Source organism: Mauremys mutica, chromosome 7, assembly GCF_020497125.1.
Source record: "Mauremys mutica isolate MM-2020 ecotype Southern chromosome 7, ASM2049712v1, whole genome shotgun sequence".
Classification (NCBI taxonomy): domain Eukaryota; kingdom Metazoa; phylum Chordata; order Testudines; family Geoemydidae; genus Mauremys; species Mauremys mutica.
Genome location: NC_059078.1, coordinates 53,689,304 through 53,707,221, shown reverse-complemented (window position 1 = coordinate 53,707,221; position 17,918 = coordinate 53,689,304). Strand labels below are relative to the sequence as shown.

Here is a 17,918-nt window from a genome sequence, read left to right as displayed (position 1 = left end):
TTTAAAAAACCAGAAGTTACATAGACAAACTATGCTAAAATAACTCTCGGTTGCAAAGTCAAACTCTCAAAAGTTGGAAAATGAAAGAGTTATGGCTGCCTGCACAATTCTGACCCAATACAATAGAGTCTTCAATTGCAGGATCACATTCTGTTTTTTCCACAGGATCCTGGCCTCAGTAAGTGCACAGGTTGGACATGCAAATTGACATGCAAGTTGGTTTTCAGCTGCCCATGCAAACTTTCATTTCCTAATTTTTAAGTTGTATTCTTTTAGCACAATGCTTTATGTTCAACCTATTAAACAAGAAATACTGTACAACAGTCATTTTCTAACCTACTGAAAAATGTATCACATTAAAATGTTCAAATTCTTATTCTATAACACTGTAATTACATAAATAAATGTGTATAGTTACAGTGTATTCTTCTGGTTAGCATAAAGGCATACCAGATCTAGTATAAAGGCTACATTTTGTGATAAGTCAAATCAACGTGTTGGCTCATTCTCATAAATTGATATTTTCTTTAGGAAGGAATGAAGAAGCGCAAACAAAACAATTAAGCTTTCTTTAAATCCAAATTTTCCACTCACTGATTTAAATTATTAGAATTGGACTGAGATAAAATGACTTAAAATCAATCCAGCCTGAGCAAGAATGCGACCAGCTCCTCTATGCCTCATGGGACGCAGGGCCCTTGAGAATAGTTTCTTTTCTGAACTAGCGTGGACCACTGGATAACTGACTCATCTCATCACTTCCTGGGTTGGGCTGCTCCTCTGAAGCTACACATCAGAATAAAAATCAAACTACAAAAATCAGAAAGTTATGATTAAATCTTCTGCTGTTTAATGGCCATATCATAAAGTGAATATTAAGAGACAATTTTTATAAAAATAAGTTCTTCCTATTTTCTCTTCCCTTGCCTCCCTCAAATGTGCAACTTGGATACATCTAAATAAACAAGATTGCTTCTCCAAATATAGTTTTTAGAAACTGGATTTAGAAGTTAGGAGTCAAGTCTAGTCCCAGGAGACACATCTGCCAACAAAAAGCAGTTATTTCAAAGTTATCACCAAATGTTATTGAAACTATTTCCTACTCCTATACAATGTGTACAGCCTTCTGATATAGTTTTTCCACAGACAGTTGCTAGAAACCCTGCTCTCATTTCAAACAGATACTCAGTCGTAACACTAACATACCAGAGTTGCTAATTTCTCATTGTTTGGATAAGATATTTAAAAGCCCATATATTTTAACATATGCACTTTTGATAACGTATAATGCTTATTGAATAACTGTCATCTTTTCATTACTGATTCTGAGGCTTTTTTAAAAGTACATTCTTCTTTAAAGCAACAGGGTAAAAAAATAATCTTCTGGATGTTTCTGACAGTCAGTGAGATGGTTGAGACTTTCCAGTCAGTTTGTCTAGACTGGGGGAAACAATCAAGGTTAGGTTGGGTTAGCTAACACATTTTAACTTACCTGATCCACACACAAATCATTTTTTCTATCTAGGCAAATCCTGAGTTACAACATACAATTCAGCTAGCACCCAGAGTGGCATGCTACTCTTGGATTTGAAGAATTCGCTTGGCTTCTCAACTATTACAGTAATGAGTGTGGGACAGCTCATTCTGCTTTCCTTTCACTAACTAATCCATTTTGCAGCTGCCACCTCCAGACACTCTGCTTTGAATGTCAGCCATTAGCAGAGACCTCATGAATCAATGCATATCCTGCCTTCTCCACTTCTACTGCTGGAAGTGTCTATGCTGAAAGTTCAATGAAATATTAATAAGGGTTCACCGAGGTTTTCAAAATTGATCAAAGATCAATTAAAAAGTAGTTTCAGAAGTTTCCTTTTTTTAAATTTTAAAAAGAAAACCAATGGTTAGAAGCTAACTATAATGTGCAGAAGCAGGAAACCCTCTCCTAAAAACCCTCTCTTTTGTTAATCTCAATGTTAGAAAGAGACACGCAGCCAAGTTATACAGTAAACTGGTTTGTGATCCTACAGTGAATGTTTCAATAGACCCTTTGCAGGGTCTGATTTGGGGCTCATTTGCAGAAAGAGAAATTACATGCACTGCCCAGCAGATTTTTAGGGCATGGCTACACTTGCAGATGTAGAGCACTTTTGAGTTAAACCAGCCTTCGTAGAGCGCAGTAGTCTGTCCACGCTGACAGCGCACTGGCGTGGCCACATTAGCATCTCTTGCAATGGCCACAGAGAGCAGTGTATTGTGGTAGCTATGTCAGCATGCAAGTGGCTGCAACGTGCTTTTCAAACGGGGAGGGGGTGGGATGGAATGGCTGAGAGCATGTCAGCATGTTGTCTTGTAAGTTCAGACAGCAGCAGACCTCCCCCTCCTCACTCACTCACCATTCCACAGTAATGGTTGCTTTGTCTCTGGGCAGATAAGCATGCTGGCTGTCAAATGGAGTTTTCAAAGGGCATATCCAAAACAATGACAAGAGTAGCCAGCTGACTTATGAGGATTATGGGACATTTCCGGAGGCTGATCACAGCACAGTAATGCAACACCTCGTTCACACTGACGCTGGGGCACTCCAACGGGGATGCATCAAACGTTATTCTGCTCACCGAGGTGGAATACTAGGAGTGCTCTAGCCATGGAGTCAGAGCACATTACGTGCATTGCCAGTGTGGACAGGTAGTGAGCTAGTGTGCCTGGGGCTCCTTTAATGCACTGTAACTCGCAAGTGTAGCCAAGCCCTTAGGAAAAATAAGTACTTTCCAATACCAACAACCCAAAGACCTGCTGCAACACCACAATAATACTGGACTAACAACCATTTTTAAAAGGGTAACATATTACGGCAGCAACAAGACACTTTGTTTTTCAGAACTTAAAGATTTCTTGCCTGATTTTCAATACTTGACCACAGAATTTTACTCAACATTAGGGAAATGATACCAAGAGTGGGGAAAAAAAATGAAGGAAGGAAGTAATAACTGAGGAGCAGCTTTCCAATATAACTGCATTGTAGCTTCCATAACAGTTATATTGGAAGCATAACACTAGCAAAGGAGGCCGGAAACACAGGAATTGCCAAACCAGATTAGAGACAAGTGTAGTGTCCTGTCTCTCACAGTGACCTGCACCAGATGCTTCAGAGGAAGGTGCAACATAATGGACAATAGTGGAATGAACGGCCTGTTGGGGAAATTTCTTATGTAATGGAAGTTGGCTTACAAACTACAAGTTTATATCTTTCAGTTTATTTTTAATCCAAGCTAATTTGACTGTGGATATTCTCATTGCCTATATCTATATCCATCTATACACACACACACACACACCCCTAGCCAATCTCTGAATCCCGCTAAGCTCTTGATCCCAGTGACATCAAGAGTAGGTCTACACAGTGTAAGCCTAGTGTTGAGGGACTCAAATCAGCTGACCTGCATCAGAAAACTCTGGGTTTGAGCATCTACACAGCATTTTAACCCTAGGTTAAGGATTTTCTGAACTGTGCTTGAACCTAGGGCTCTAGAATCCACACTGTGGTGCACAGATCCAAGTCAAAGTAACCTTATCCCAGAGTACCTACCACACCCCCCAGGGTCAATACTCTAGCTCTATAAATGTGTTGCGCTGAAGGAAAACTCTACTGCCCACCCTTTTTCCTAACTGTGATGGTGCTACTGATGGGACTCAGGTGCCCATAAGGAAGAGACAAACTGCATAATGAGCTCCTTTGATAGCTGTCCCAGTAGAGTGACTGCAGTTTGAGGCTTTATACTGAACTACCATCTAATCTGAGAATTGGGTTCTCCCCCTCGAGGGGGAGTCACACTGGCAGGAAAATGTCCTCGTGCACCTGTTCTAAGGGTAACTAGGCATCAGGCTCCAAGGCTGTCAAAGTATGAAAATTAAAACTTTTAGTGATTCTTAATTTTTAAAATGGGACATTGAATGGAAGCATGTGTTTGGTTTTATTTATTTTTATCTGTTTTGAAGTTTGACATAAAATGCAGGTTTCAGATGAAAAACACGCACGCACATACCTCCATCCTGGCTGCTGCTGGTTGAAGAGCAATGAAGTGCATCCCCAGGGCATGAGGTACAGGGTGCTCCAGCACCCCTCGGGATCCCTTATATCTGCCCCCCCACACCCCAGGAGGTAGGCATAAAAGATCCATGGGGGGCTGTGGGGAAGTTTTGAGGCTGGCTCCCACTCACTGTCCTGACAGTGCACACATCCTGGGTCCTGGGTGCCCCTGCACATGCAGCCCCAGGGAGGGGAAGGGCAGCCCAGGAGTAAGGACCAGAGAGGAGGATGGTGACCAAGCACTGTCCTGCAGGAAGGGGTAGCAGCAGAGCTCCCAGCTCAGTGCTGCTGAGGGAGGGATAACCCCCAACATCCCAGCAGCAGGGAGCCACCTCCTGCCTGTCAGCTTTGCTCCCTGCTCCAGCCAAGCTTCACACAACAGCAAAGAGGAGCTGGAACAGGAGCTGCCATCACCACAAGAGGAGCAGGAACAGGGAGCACCCTTGGTCAGCCAATAATGGCACCTCTGGCTGCTGCGCTGGCTGCCTGGAGTGCTGCTCCTCTGCCCATAGGAACTCTAGAATACATCCGGAGGATTTTCAGGACCAGAGTCAAGCCAAGGCTGTGTGCACACAGGAAAGCTATAGGCCTGGACCCTATGTTCCAGCTTAACACAGTCTCGGACCCTAGGTTAACACAATGGGTGTGTGGACGCAAGGGGGAGTTAGGCTTGAGCCCAGGCTCAAATTGCTGTGTTGACATACACCAACTGGCTATCTGTTCCACAGGTTAATCATTGATGTAAAATTGATTAATTTGCTGCCTTTCATATGAAAATTTAGTATCCCTTTATTGTGGTGGTATGGGCAGGGGAATATGTGGCACGCAATTTATCTTCTCTATACTATACAAAATAACGAATCTCTCTATCACAGCCATTTGCTTCTGCTTAACAATACACATTTCCAGTCTCTTCATAAGGATTTTGTCTTTTCATGCCTCTAATAATTTTGTTGCCTATCTCTGAGCTCCTCAATATCTTCTATAGTCTTTCTGAGACAGGTGATGACCACTGAAAAAATATATTCCATTTGATGGTGTACCACCAATTTATATATTGGCATTAAAATATTTATAGTATATAGAATTAGATAGAAAAGTGTTGGGATGCATTTTTCCTGACCACTACTGCAAATTGTTCAAATGTTTTCATTAGTTGACTACAATAACTCATGGCTTAAATGACAGTTAATTTAGAAGCCAGTGGGGTGTTTGAGTAGATCAAATTATTCCTTCTATCAGGTATAACTGTGCATTTGTCCACAGTTAACTTCATTTTTCATTCTGTGTCCCAGATACCTGTTCAGTTCTTTCTACTTGAAGTTTTCTCTAGTCTTTGCCATCTGCAAATGTTGCCCCTTTAATACATTAAATGACCTGGAAAAGGCGTATGCAGTGGTGTTGCTGCTGTGTTGCTCCCAGGATACGAGAGAGAGAGAGAGAGAGAGAGAGAGAGAGAGAGAAGATGGGTGAAGTAATATCTTTTATGGGACCCACTTCTGTTGGGGGCAGGGGGAGAGAGAGGCGCGGGGGGGCTTTCAAGTTTCACAGAACTCTTCTTCCAATAAAATATTGCCTCACCCACTTTGTCTCTGGAAAAAGCATAAGGTCAACATCAGCCCTAGTACAGAACCTTGCAGCTCCCTGCTGTTAGCCTTTGGCCATGTTGAAAATTGACTATTCTGGTTTGTTTTCTGTCTCTTGGCCAGTTTCTAATCCATGACAGAACTTACTTATGAGCTACTAGCCTCTTGTGAGGAACTTTGTCAAAGGCTCTGTGAAAGTCCAAGTAAGTTAGGGCATGGCTACACTTGCAGATGTAAAGTGCTTTGAGTTAAACCAGCCTTCGTAGAGTGCAGTAGGGAAAGTGCTGTAGTCTATCTGTCCGCACTGACAGCTGACAGCGCACTGGCATGGCCACATTAGCAGCTCTTGCAACGGCCACAGAGAGCAGTGCATTGTGGTAGCTATCCCAGCATGCAAGTGGCTGCAACGTGCTTTTCAAATGGGGGGTGGGGGTTGGAGTGTGACAGGGAGTGTGTTGTGTGTATGTGAGGGGGGGGTTGGGGGGGGTTGAGAGCATGTCAACATGCTGTCTTGTAAGTTCAGACAGCAGCAGACCCCCACCAGCCTCTCTCACACACAGCATTCCACAGTAATGGCTTGCATGCTGGCTATCAGACACGGAACTTTGAAAGGGCATTTCCGCATTCCTACAGGAGTTCAAAACAATGACAAGAGTGGTCACTTGACTTAAGGGGATTATGGGACATTTCCAGAGGCCAATCATAGCGCAGTAATGCAACACCTCGTTCACACTGACGCCCGTGCGTTGTAGCCAAGGCACAGCAAACGTTATTCCTCTCGCCGAGGTGGAGTACCAGGAGCACTCTAGCGGCAGAGTCAGAGCGCTCTACGTGCCTTGCCAATGTGGGTGGGGAGTGAGCTAGTGCGCATGGGACTCTTTTATTGCGCACTAACTTGCAAGCCCTTAGAACAACCAGTTATCCTTTATCCATTCTTTTTTTGGACAAGTTCAAAGTTCTGTAGTAGACTAAAGAGGCACTATTTTCCTTTATAGATGTTTTGCTGGTTTGTTCCTATGTAGGTGTATTATTCTATTTTGAAATCATCTTGACAACTAGACCAACAATAGGGTTTTTTATAAAGATGGGATATCACTTGCTTTGCTCAAGTATCAAAGCAGATTTTAATGAGTTTGCCTATTTGTTAGCATCTTAGTCATGTCACTCTAAATTCCTGCTCTCGCTGCTACTAGGCAGCAAGAAAGACCCCAGGATGTGCTGAGCATTTGCTCTTCTTTTTTCTTGTAGAGGACACCACAAAGTTCTATTTTGTAACCCTTCCCATTCAGCGTACATGTAACATAGGAATCACCAGACTGGATCAGACCCATGGTCCATCTTGTACAGTATCCCATCTCTGACAGTGACCAGTACCTGATGCTTCAGAGGATAGTGAACAAACTCCACAGAATGTATTTGTGAGATATTCTGCCCCCTCCCAAAAGTTTCTCCTAACCAATCCATATAGGTAGAGGTTTGTTTAAGCCCTGAAGAATGAGGGTTTCTCTCTCTTCCAAAATTTCTGTTTGCAACAACTCTGGACATTTTTGTTATCATGTATATATGTCCAATCCTTCTTTGAATCATGCTAAATTTTTGGCTTTAAAAATCACTTGTGGCAGTGAGTTCCAAAGTTTAGTTACACATTTAACTGAATACCTCCTTGAGCTTATATTGTAAGGACAAGGAGAATAGGAGGCTGTCAGGCAAGCTAATAAGGTAGTACAGGCTGCAGACATCAATATGTCATTTACACTTTTTTATTTTCAAATCAGATGTGGAAGGTGCAGTCTCAGCTATCCCAGTGTTTAAGACTACAGTTTGGATGATGGCTAGCTGGCTGAGACTCAATACAGATAGCGCTGGTGAGCTGGGGAAAGCATTCAGAGGAGATAACAAGAGTTGATTTCTGTTCCCATATAGAGGGTTTTTACACCTTTTGTCAGTGAAGACCTAGGGTCCCTGCTGGATCCCTGCTGCTTTTAGATCAAGCAGCAGCAGTCAAAATGCTTTTTCCTCTTCACCTGGTTATGAGATGGAGATCTCTTCTGGATATGGAACTCACAAGGCAGCTCCTTCAGACTGCATTACTGCCATGCACCCCACTTGTGGTTATACCTGACCAGCATTTGGAAGCTTCATATAATGCAGAATATAAAGGACCACCTCCTTAGTAGTGCTTCTCACAGACAGCATTTCACACCTACGCTCCACAGTCTAAACTGACTTCAATTCCTTCTCTGGGTAAGTGTCAGCATTCACAGATTTTTCAGCAAGAAAGGACCTTTAGATCATCAGTATTATACCTGGTATCAGACAGGGCTGCTGAATTGCAACCGGTTACCCTTGTATTGAGCTCAGTAGCTTGTGATTGACTAAAGCATCTCTTCCAGAAAGGCTTCCAGCCTTGATTTGAAGACTTCACGATATGGCAAATCCACCACTTCCTTTGGCAGTCTGTTCCATTGGCTAAATCACACTCTTATTTCTAATTTTAATTTTCTGCCTTCAATTTCCAGCCATTGGTTCTTTTCATGCCCTTTCTATTTTCTAAAAGAACCCATTAGTTCTCAGTATTTTCTGTCTGTGAAAGTACTTATACAGTAATCAAATCACCTCTTGATCCTCTTTCCAATAAGCTAAACGGATTTAAGCCTCTCACTGTAAATCACCTTTTCCGTCCTCAAATAGTTTTTTTTTGGTTCTTCTCTGCACCCTCTCCAGTTTTTCAAACATCCCTTTTACAAATGTTGACACAAGAACAGAATGCAGTATTCCAGTATCAATCACACCAATGCCTCATACAGAAGTAAAATCACCTCCCTACTCCCACTTTGTTTATACATCCAAGGATCATATTAGCCCTTTTTGCCACAGCATCACATTGAGAGCCCACATGGAGATGTTTGTCCATTAGGACCCTGTTTCCATTCCAGGAATTCCCAAACTGGTATGTGTACCACTGGTGGTACATAAGGTTGATGTTCCATCCACTCACTTCACAACAACTTTTTAAGAAGGTGATACGTGAACCAATAAAGTTTTGGAGCTAATGCTCCATTCTTGTAATAATAGCCTGCATTCTCTGGGCAGTCATTACAGAGCAGTCATTTACCACTCCAGTCTTTTTGTCATAAGTTTTTTCAGCAGTGACTTTATATTTATTTATAATTGATAAAAAAATATTGAATAGTGCAGCCCTACAAGAACTGATCCTTGCAGATTCCCACTAACTCCTTTTTCAACAACAATTGCCCACTGACTTTGAGAGGAATCAGCCAGCCAGTTGTTAATCTGTTTAAATGTGTGCTTTATTGATATTGTACAGCACTATTGTTTAAAAATCAGAATGCTGCACGGTACTAAGTCCAAGACATTACAAAAGTCTGGTTTATACCATCACTCATCATCTCTCTCTCCCAATTTAAGAAAACAGGTTTCAATGGAACTTGAAGGCAGGAGCTGTTTCCTTGAACCGGACAGCAGCCTATGATAAAATATGGCATGCTGGTGTTCCGGTAAAACTGTCAAAAGCTCTCCCAGCATGGTTGGTGGATATTGCTGAACTTCTACTTCGTGAAAGGCATTTTTGGGTACATATGGGAGACAGAACAATGTATGGAGAAGGTAATCCAACTGCTTATCCCAAGGCTCTGTGTTTGCATTCACCCTGTGTTCACTCTGTGCACAAATGTCCTGCCACTGACTGTCACGCAAATTTATCTATGCCGATGACATCCCAGTCATGCTCTTTCACTGAATGGAGAACATCAAGATGGCAGACTACTATAGCAGTTGGAAGCGCCTACCAACTGTGACTAAGACAGTTCTGAGTGTCTTCCACCTCCACAATGCAAGCACTAAATATGAGTTAAATATCTTCCTCAATAGAAAACTGAAACATGAGGCAAAACCACTCTACCTTGTCAAACTGGACTGCTCTTTGACTTTCCATGACCATCTAAAAAAGTAAGGCCAGCAACAAACTAATCAACTAATTAGCTGGTTTGACATGGGATACAGGTGTACAGACTTTGCACACTGGCTTTGGCACTCTGCTATTCCTCAGTGCAATACTGTGCCCCTGTGTGGTATCATTTGCCCCACACTAAATTGGCTGACGTCTAATTGAACTCGACCATGTATATCAACACAGGTACCCTGAATCTCACGCCTTTCCCATGGCTACCAGTTTTGAACAACACAGCCTCCCCCATCCCTCCCTCCCCCGCCAATCATCGCAGAGAGTCTACAGCCAGATTGGTGGAAAAGCTACTTGCCTATCCAGGTCTCTCACTGTACATGGACATTTTCAGTCACCCCTAAGCACAACTTACTTTGAGGTGTCCACTGTGGTTTCAACTGCCAGATCTGAATCTGTCAGCAGCAACCCTATGGCGCGGTGAGTGGTTGGATAAAGACATTTAGAATGGTTTCCTTATTGCTGATCCAAGCGTTCAACTTCCTGGATTTGACCTACCACGTCACCTTTGGGCTCTGCTGAACAAGCTCCAAACTGGCCAATGAATATGCACAGCCCATCTCTAAACATGGGGTCTGCAGGACGACCCACTCTGTCCCTGTGGCCTCCATCAGTCAATGACGCATGTTGTAGAAGAGTGTCAACTGACTAGATTTCAAGGTGGACTTAGAGCCCTTCATTGTGCTGATGAAGCTGCTGTTGGGTAGCTCGGCAAGCACTGCAAACACTATCAAAAGCAGTTTAAAACTGTGAACCCCCTGGTTCTGTGCCTTTCCATGCCTTGCACAGTGTCAAACATGGACTGTGTGTATCAAATTAATGATAATACTATTCAACAAACTGGTGTTGACCAGTTTTATATAACGTGTGTCCTTCCTGGCTACTTTTGAGAGCACTTCATGTAATACCATGGAAACTAAGATCATATTAAGCAAAATTAGGTTAATATTGATGTAGTTACAGGGAAGTTGTGCACATTCACTAATGTGTGTGAAGTGCTTTTATTAGATTTGCATTCAAGTAAGGAGAAAAAAGTCTGCCTTCTTTCTTTCTACTTTGATCCCTGTATGCAGTACAGTTGTAGCTGTGTCAGTCCCAGGATATTAGAGACACACGGCAGATTAAGAAAGAATATCCTTTATTGGACCAACTTCTGCAGGTGAGAGAGACAAGCTTTCAAACTACACAAAGCTCTTCTTCAGGTCACCTCACCCACTGTGTTACTCTCATCCCTGACACTTCTAGTACTCCTGCATTACGGACAAGGACTTGAGGATAAACCTTTTAGATGCACCACCTCAATTCCTTTGACCTCCTCTTTTCTTCTGGTACTTATCTTCTCTTGCTGGGACAGAAGAGAGCAGACAGACCCATAGGAGAAGAGGCTATTTAACAGTCACCGTGGTTCTTGGAGACAATTGCATTTTTGTATTCACATTTGTAGAATGACACTTTCCACTGCAGCAACACTGAGCTTCTGGAAAAGCAGTGCCTGTTTGGATCACATGCGTGTCCCCTCATAGCACTAAAAGTTTAGAGGCAAGATTACAAGTAGTCATGAAGTCCCCCACCCAACCCAATTCTTCTGCTAAACTGCAGAGTCCCATAAGGTTAGAAGTCTGTGGAAGAGGGGAAGGTGCATGGATATTATGAATACGCAAAGGTAACACTTTCAACCTAGTTACCATGGTAATTAGCCTTCCTTCCAGGGAGCCTCTGAATATTCTTTTTATAGGAGTACAGCTAGCAGTACAATCCCCCGGGAAGTAGGCTGAGGATTTCTAATTCTAAACAAGGACTAGAGAATCGTTTGCCTAAAGCACGCATCAGATTGAGATGCCAAATTGAGAAAACAGTGCTGCATAAATGTGCATACAGAACTCCAGATAGCAGTTCTCTAGGTTTCTATGATGGAAACATTAGACAGGCTTGCTATCAATGCCATCTTAACCTGGGAGGGGAGGAATAGCTCAGTGGTTTGAGAATTGGCCTGCTAAACCCAGGGTTGTGAGTTCAATCCTTGAGGGGGCCATTTGGGGACTGGTCCTGCTTTGAGCAAGGGGTTGGACTAGATGATCTCCTGAGGTCCCTTCCAACCCTAATAATCTATGAATCACTCTTTACTGCACCCAGACTCTGTGATGTCATTACTCTGCCTCTGATTGGGAAAGATGTTTAGATTTAAGTAAACAGGCTACAACTCAACCCAGATAAGACTGATGTGATACTTGTTGATCAGCAGAGAACAGGAAGAAGTGGTATCAGCACCATTATTTAAGGAGTATGACTAGCTTCCACTAAAATTGATTATAGCTGTGTGTCTTATTGGATCCTCAAGTAGCAGTGATGATATGTGGGATGGTGCATCTGCTACAGCCAACAAGACAGCTATTCCTTTCTAATGCAAACTTCACAACCTTTATCTAGACCGTTGTCACCTCCAGGTTAAAGTACTGCAATGCACTCTATTTAAGGCTACTCTAGAAGCTTCAGTTATAGAAGAATGCTGCAGCTATTTATTTTAGGTTTGTCAGGGCACCTATCACAGCAGTGGATTGAACTGCTCAAGTATCTGCAACAGCTTCATTTCCAGATTCAATCCAAAGTACTAGCAATTATCTTGGCTGTTTTTGGTACGGCAGCAGTGTGGTTGGAGCTTTAGAGAAAGGCATGAAAACAAGAGCTTGCACTATTATCTGCATACTATACTGGTATAGTGAAAGTTGCGCAAGCCCTCCATGCCCCACCCCACCCTGAGTCGATGCAGTAACATCACTAAAGAAGTGTTTTATACTGACAGTTATTTCCATATGGGAAAGGTAATGAGCTGTACTGGTATCAGGCACCTTTATATTAATAAAACTGCATCCACTCGAGGGTTTTTACCAGTATAACTATTAACAATACCCCCAACTGAAAATTACATTGGCATAAAAATTGTGCGTAAACCAGATCTTACAAAAAAAAAGTGTATAAATGCAGAAAGGGTGGTTGGGAACAGCACAGATGAATAGAAAAGGGAATGGAAAACAGCATGACTGAGAAGAAAAGTTCCAAATGTGCCACTGGCTCTGAGATTTATTTTTTCACCCTTTTGGTAAAGATTTTCAGTCACCTACTTTGTTAGTACTACTTTAATGAGTTGAAGGTCAAAAGACCTTTTGAAAAAGTGTATTTTAAGAAGGGACTTGGAAGAAGAGAGAGAAGACATGGCAGGCTGATTTAAGAAAGGAGAGGTGTTTAGGAATAAGGAGCTGCAGACGAAGTGGCTCACAGACTAGCGTGAGCGGACATTAAAGGCTTCTCTTATAAAAGAAAGTGGCACCAGGATTTTATTTTAATTTAAAAGCAATTACTTATAAACCTAAATAACTTAACCTAAGGGGGGGGGCACACATCCTTAAAAGCGTGTGCCTCCACAGCTACACTGCTATTTTCAGAAAGTTGGCTAGCTTGGAGATGCTAACATGTGTTGCAATCATGCATCCTGATCATAGTATAGACATACTGCTAGACTAGAGCAAGCTACAGATGTTTGAATCTTGGAACAAAGTTTTAGAGGAGGTCCAGACTAACCTTTACAAAATATGTTAACTACCTCAAATAATCTGATAATTAACTATAGGTAAAAAAACAAAAACTTCAAACAAGCCCTAAAAGGACAGAGAAGCATGTCTCAGACCAAGTGGATGGGGAAGATAAGAACATCCAGGTTGTTATAAAGCTCTGCAGAGAACAAGATGCTTAAATTTAACATAGAAGGTAAAGGAAAGCTTGAAAGATTTGAAGAGGGACTTACTGTGGTCAGCGCAGTAGGCAAAGTTAATGGAGAGTTTGAGAACTGGGGTGTTCCATCCTGGCAACATGGCCAAAGAGCAAGCAATGTCACTTTTGAATATAATGAGTGAGTGAAGAAAAGCCAGATCTTTGATTTTCTGCAAAATGTCAATCTCGCAAACCACTTTACATATGAAGTGTTGTTGTAGCTGTGTTGGTCCCATGATATTCAAGACACATGGTGGGTGAATAAATATCTTTTACTTCTGTTGGTGAGTTGGTCCCATAAAAGATATATCACCAACTTTGTCTCTCAAACCACTTTATACTCAGGATTTGGCATGGACAGCGCATATGGAATGTCTCTAGCTGCTCCAAGTCTGCCTGTCAGAGGGTGCAGATTTCTGACTTGTATAGTGATAAAGTTAGTACACCGGTTTGACAGATCCTGAACTTGTCTCAGTGCAAATCTTTGCATCCAAAAGCAAGATATGGACTTCATGCAGAAAGCAGCGAGAACTATTTCTCAAGAAATGTCTGGCTTGCTGCAATTGTTTCAACTCTCCTTGCAGCCAGGTAGAGAGTAAGACATTGCAGCAGTCAAAATGAGAAAGTCAGGGCTTGGGCAGATTCTAGAAATTGTGTCAAGGAAAAATTGGCAGGATTTGGAGGCATGTAAATAGTTTGAGGAAACAGATAAGAGGGGAGCTGAAGATAAAAAGATTGAGACACAGACAGGGAGGCCAGAGCAATTGAGAAGGGAAGAGGAAAAGAGTTCATTTTTGCCATTTTTTGTTTCAGTTGATGCCAAAGCACCCCTTAAGTCCTGGAATGATCAGAGACCAGGTTATCCGAAGTGCAGTTGCTAGTCCTACACCCTGGTGGTCAATAAGATCAGTTGGGGTGTTTTTAATTGTCTGTTTCTTCAGCGCAGGGTCCCTGCCTTTGGCACTCACTCCATATGGCAATCTGCAAGAGCTTGGGTTTGATAAACTATGGGGAATAATGCAAGATTTACTTTGTTTAGTTGAACACCCTATTAAGCATTCCCATGAAAACTTCCTGAAATTAAATGTTGGGCTGAGATAATAAAAAATTAGAACAGTCAAGTCAGAACTGCCATTATGCTCCAGAATTAAGAGTTTCAATCTAAAATGCTAGTGCTCTGGCGATTGTCAGAAAGGGGGTGGAGTTTGCTACAACAGATCAGCTCACCTGCAGAAAAACAGCAAAAATTTCCAAGCAGGGTCCTTCCAGGGAGGTACAGACTTGACACTGGTCTCAACCAGTAAACATTGTATTTCCAAAGTACAGCCTGGCAATCTGAGTCATGGAAAACTTGAGTATTAAGTTGTTACGCATCTTAAGTATTATCTTCAAGTTTGGGTATTTTTGAGCGTCAAAAAGTAAGACTACACATCTTTTAAAAACTTATGTCATTTAGATTATCTAAACACCAGATGTTTTATCTGCTCTATATTAGAAATAAGCCTTTCAGCCCATAGCTAGATTTTTGTGAGTAATCTAGTTTTTCCTGAAGCCTTCATGACTTGCAATATGAGAAGGTGAGGCTTAATGCATCTGAAGAGACCCCCCACTGCTCCTCACATATCTACCTACTTATTGTGGGGGTGTCAGGGAAGAGAAGTCCTAGAAGAAAAACAAGAGCTGGGAATAAAGTGAAAAAAATTAAGACATTCTAGATATGTCAAATGTTGATAAATCTGATCTTTTATAATCAAAATTTACTCTGTCTGAGCAATAGTCCTTTCAAATATTTTCCATGACAAAATTCATAGCTCTAGCCACTGTACTGAAGTCTCTCACTTACTTTCATCTTGCACTGGAAGAAATTAATAATCAAAGGACATATTGAGCAACAATCAATTTTCAGCTATATTTAATGTAAGGTTGTTATGCCATTTGCAGCTGACAGTGCTTCCCTGCAACTTTAAAATTCAATTGTATTTAAAACTGAATTCTGTGACAACCATACACACTTAAATGTCTTTGTGAGCTTAACTAGAACCTACTACAAAAACCTGAAAATATGCCAGCTATATACACACTACGAAATAAAATTATCTGTGTAGCAAACAGTACTAACACAAGAAACCAACTTCCCACACCAACTGAAATAGCAATTTTCACAGTAAACTCTCTCTGTAATTACAGCAAATATATACCCCACCACACGAAAAACATTTACTCAAGGACACAGAACCATCACCACCACCGCATAAATGTCCTTGTGCTCATAAAGAATCCTATTATGGCTTTCATACCTGTTCTCTTTAAGTAAAGGACATGCTCAAAGTAGTTTACTAAAGGCTGATCCCCACACAAAGTTAAACCAGTACAACTTCTGTATGTACACAAGATCCATGTTTGAAAAATATTCTCTCTATCAAGCCCTGCAGAAATGTCACCCTTTCGTCAACAAAAACAGAAATCCAGAGAAATTAACATACGATTACTATTAAACTGGACCTAAAGCAAAAACTGAAACCATAGCTGTTTAGCCTTGAACAGAGAAAAATCAGACTAGTGAGCCCTCAAATTTTCCCATAAGGGGACACGAATTTTAGTAGAGAATTAGCACATGGACACCTTCCCCGCCTATTCACGATTCCACAGATCCAGCTCGCACCCATGACACAGGCACATCCCAGAGCCCGGGGGCGAAGAGCAGAGAGAGACAGACCCCTGTCCACCCCTGAGGTATCACCCACTGGGCTCGTAGGAAGACAATACAACGATTTCTGCCCCTGTAACTCCCCATACCCCGCCCACAGGTCTCACACGTCCCCTTCAGAGTGAGGGGAATCACCCCCTCGCCCCCGGTTTCCCACCAGGCCCAGGGTGGGGCATCCCCGGGGTCCTGTCCCCAGGGCCCTACACTCTCGCACCGCAGAAGGGGGGAGGGGCGCTCCAGGATGCGGCCGAAAGGCGCCAGCCCCGCAGCCCGCGTTGGAAGCGCGAGGGGAAGGCAGGCCCAGTTCACACCCAGTACCTGCAGGCCCGACTCGGTCTCGCCTCGCTAACGCCGCTTCCTGCTCTACGGGCCCCGCGAGCAGCAGCAGCGAACGGCAACAGGCGAGGCAGGACGTGCGCGCTCACAGGAGGACAGCACAGCGCATGCCCGCCGCCACCAGCTGAGCCAATCAGCGCAGTTGGCGAAAGGGCTGCCGGGAAGCGGCACTATAAAAGCCCGGGAGCTATTTACGCCGCTGGTACCCGCTACCGTTCTTGCGCCTGCGCACTCGGGCCGAGACGGCTTGAGGCTAATAGGGGAAGAGTGCAAGGATGGGTACTAGAGACACGGGGCCGCGCGCGGGGCAGGATCTTGGGCTGGGAGCCTGTGGGTGTTTCCTGACAACGGGAAAGCGGGAGCGCCGCACGGCCTGGCTGGTGTTGCCTGGCCCTTTGGATCGGCAACTTGGGCGGGGCTAGGGCTGCAGGGGGCGGGGCTCCGTCCTGTATGGGAAGCCGCTTTCCATGCCCCCAGGCCCCTTGGTGATCCGTGTCCCGCACATGCGCAATGCGGCAGGGGGCTGGGTGGTGCCGCGGAGGGCGGGGCTAGGTGTGCGGTGGTGGCGGCGGCCATGTCGCTGCAAGAGGACCCGGTGCAGCGCGAGATCCACCAGGACTGGGCCAACCGCGAGTACATCGAAGTGATCACCAGCTCCATCAAGAAGATCGCGGATTTCCTCAACTCCTTCGGTGCGTGCGCGCTCGGCTCGGCCCGGCTCCTCCCTCAGGCCCGGCTCGGTCGGGCTCCTCCCTCCGCTTCCCCCGGCCGGCTCCACCTTCACCCCCCGACTCCAGCCCCCATCTCTCCTAGTGAGGTCCGGGCCGGCTCGACCTTCGCCCCCACCCAGCTACCCACCCAGTTCGACCCTCCGGCCCGGCTCTAGACTCCATCCTCCCAGGCCCGTCTCCACCCCACCCTGGCCCCGCCGGCCGCCGCGCTCTCTTCGGGCGGGTTCTGGGGTCGGGGCTCCCCGTTGGGCGGAGTGGGGGGCGCACCTGTCCTGGCCGGGTACCGCGGAGCCTGAGCCCGGTGCAGCCCCTGATCCGACCCTTCTCCCGCAGACATGTCCTGCCGCTCCCGGCTCGCCACCCTCAACGAGAAGCTGACCGCGCTGGAGCGACGGATCGAGTACATCGAGGCCAGGGTGAGGGGGTAGAGCAGGGGAGGTGACACTAGGGGACAGCCCTGGCGTGGGAGGAGGGGTTGCCCTGCGAGTAGCTCGGTGCGGGCTCAGCCTGTGCTTAGCAGCTCAGGGACAGCTGGGACCTTGCTGTTCAAGCCCCTCTGCGGCTTTTACCCTATCTCCAGTGGGTATTGTCATGCTATCCCCCCTAAACCGCCCAGCTAGGCAGTAACGCTGTGCCCAGCACCAGCTAATCTTCTCTTTATGTGGGGGGGGGGGGGATGTGTGGGACTCCCACACACAGCCCCTCTGCGCTAGTTGTTACCGAG

The 17,918-nt window shown here is 44.4% G+C and overlaps 1 protein-coding gene across 2 annotated transcripts in view; it reads right to left on the bottom strand.

Annotated features, from left to right (window-relative positions):
• The window catches only part of RHOA (ras homolog family member A), a 90,377-nt gene extending 72,773 nt beyond the window's left edge, over positions 1-17,604 (bottom strand). The window contains exon 1 of one of the 2 annotated variants that reach the window (XM_045025836.1): positions 17,462-17,604. In XM_045025836.1, the coding sequence (XP_044881771.1) occupies positions 17,462-17,600 (139 nt within the window). In that variant the 5' untranslated portion in view covers positions 17,601-17,604. Of the gene's footprint in view, positions 1-16,445; positions 16,593-17,461 lie in introns of those variants that run through there. The other variant, XM_045025838.1, reaches the window with a different exon arrangement.
• Between the last annotated feature and the right edge of the window lie 314 nt (positions 17,605-17,918).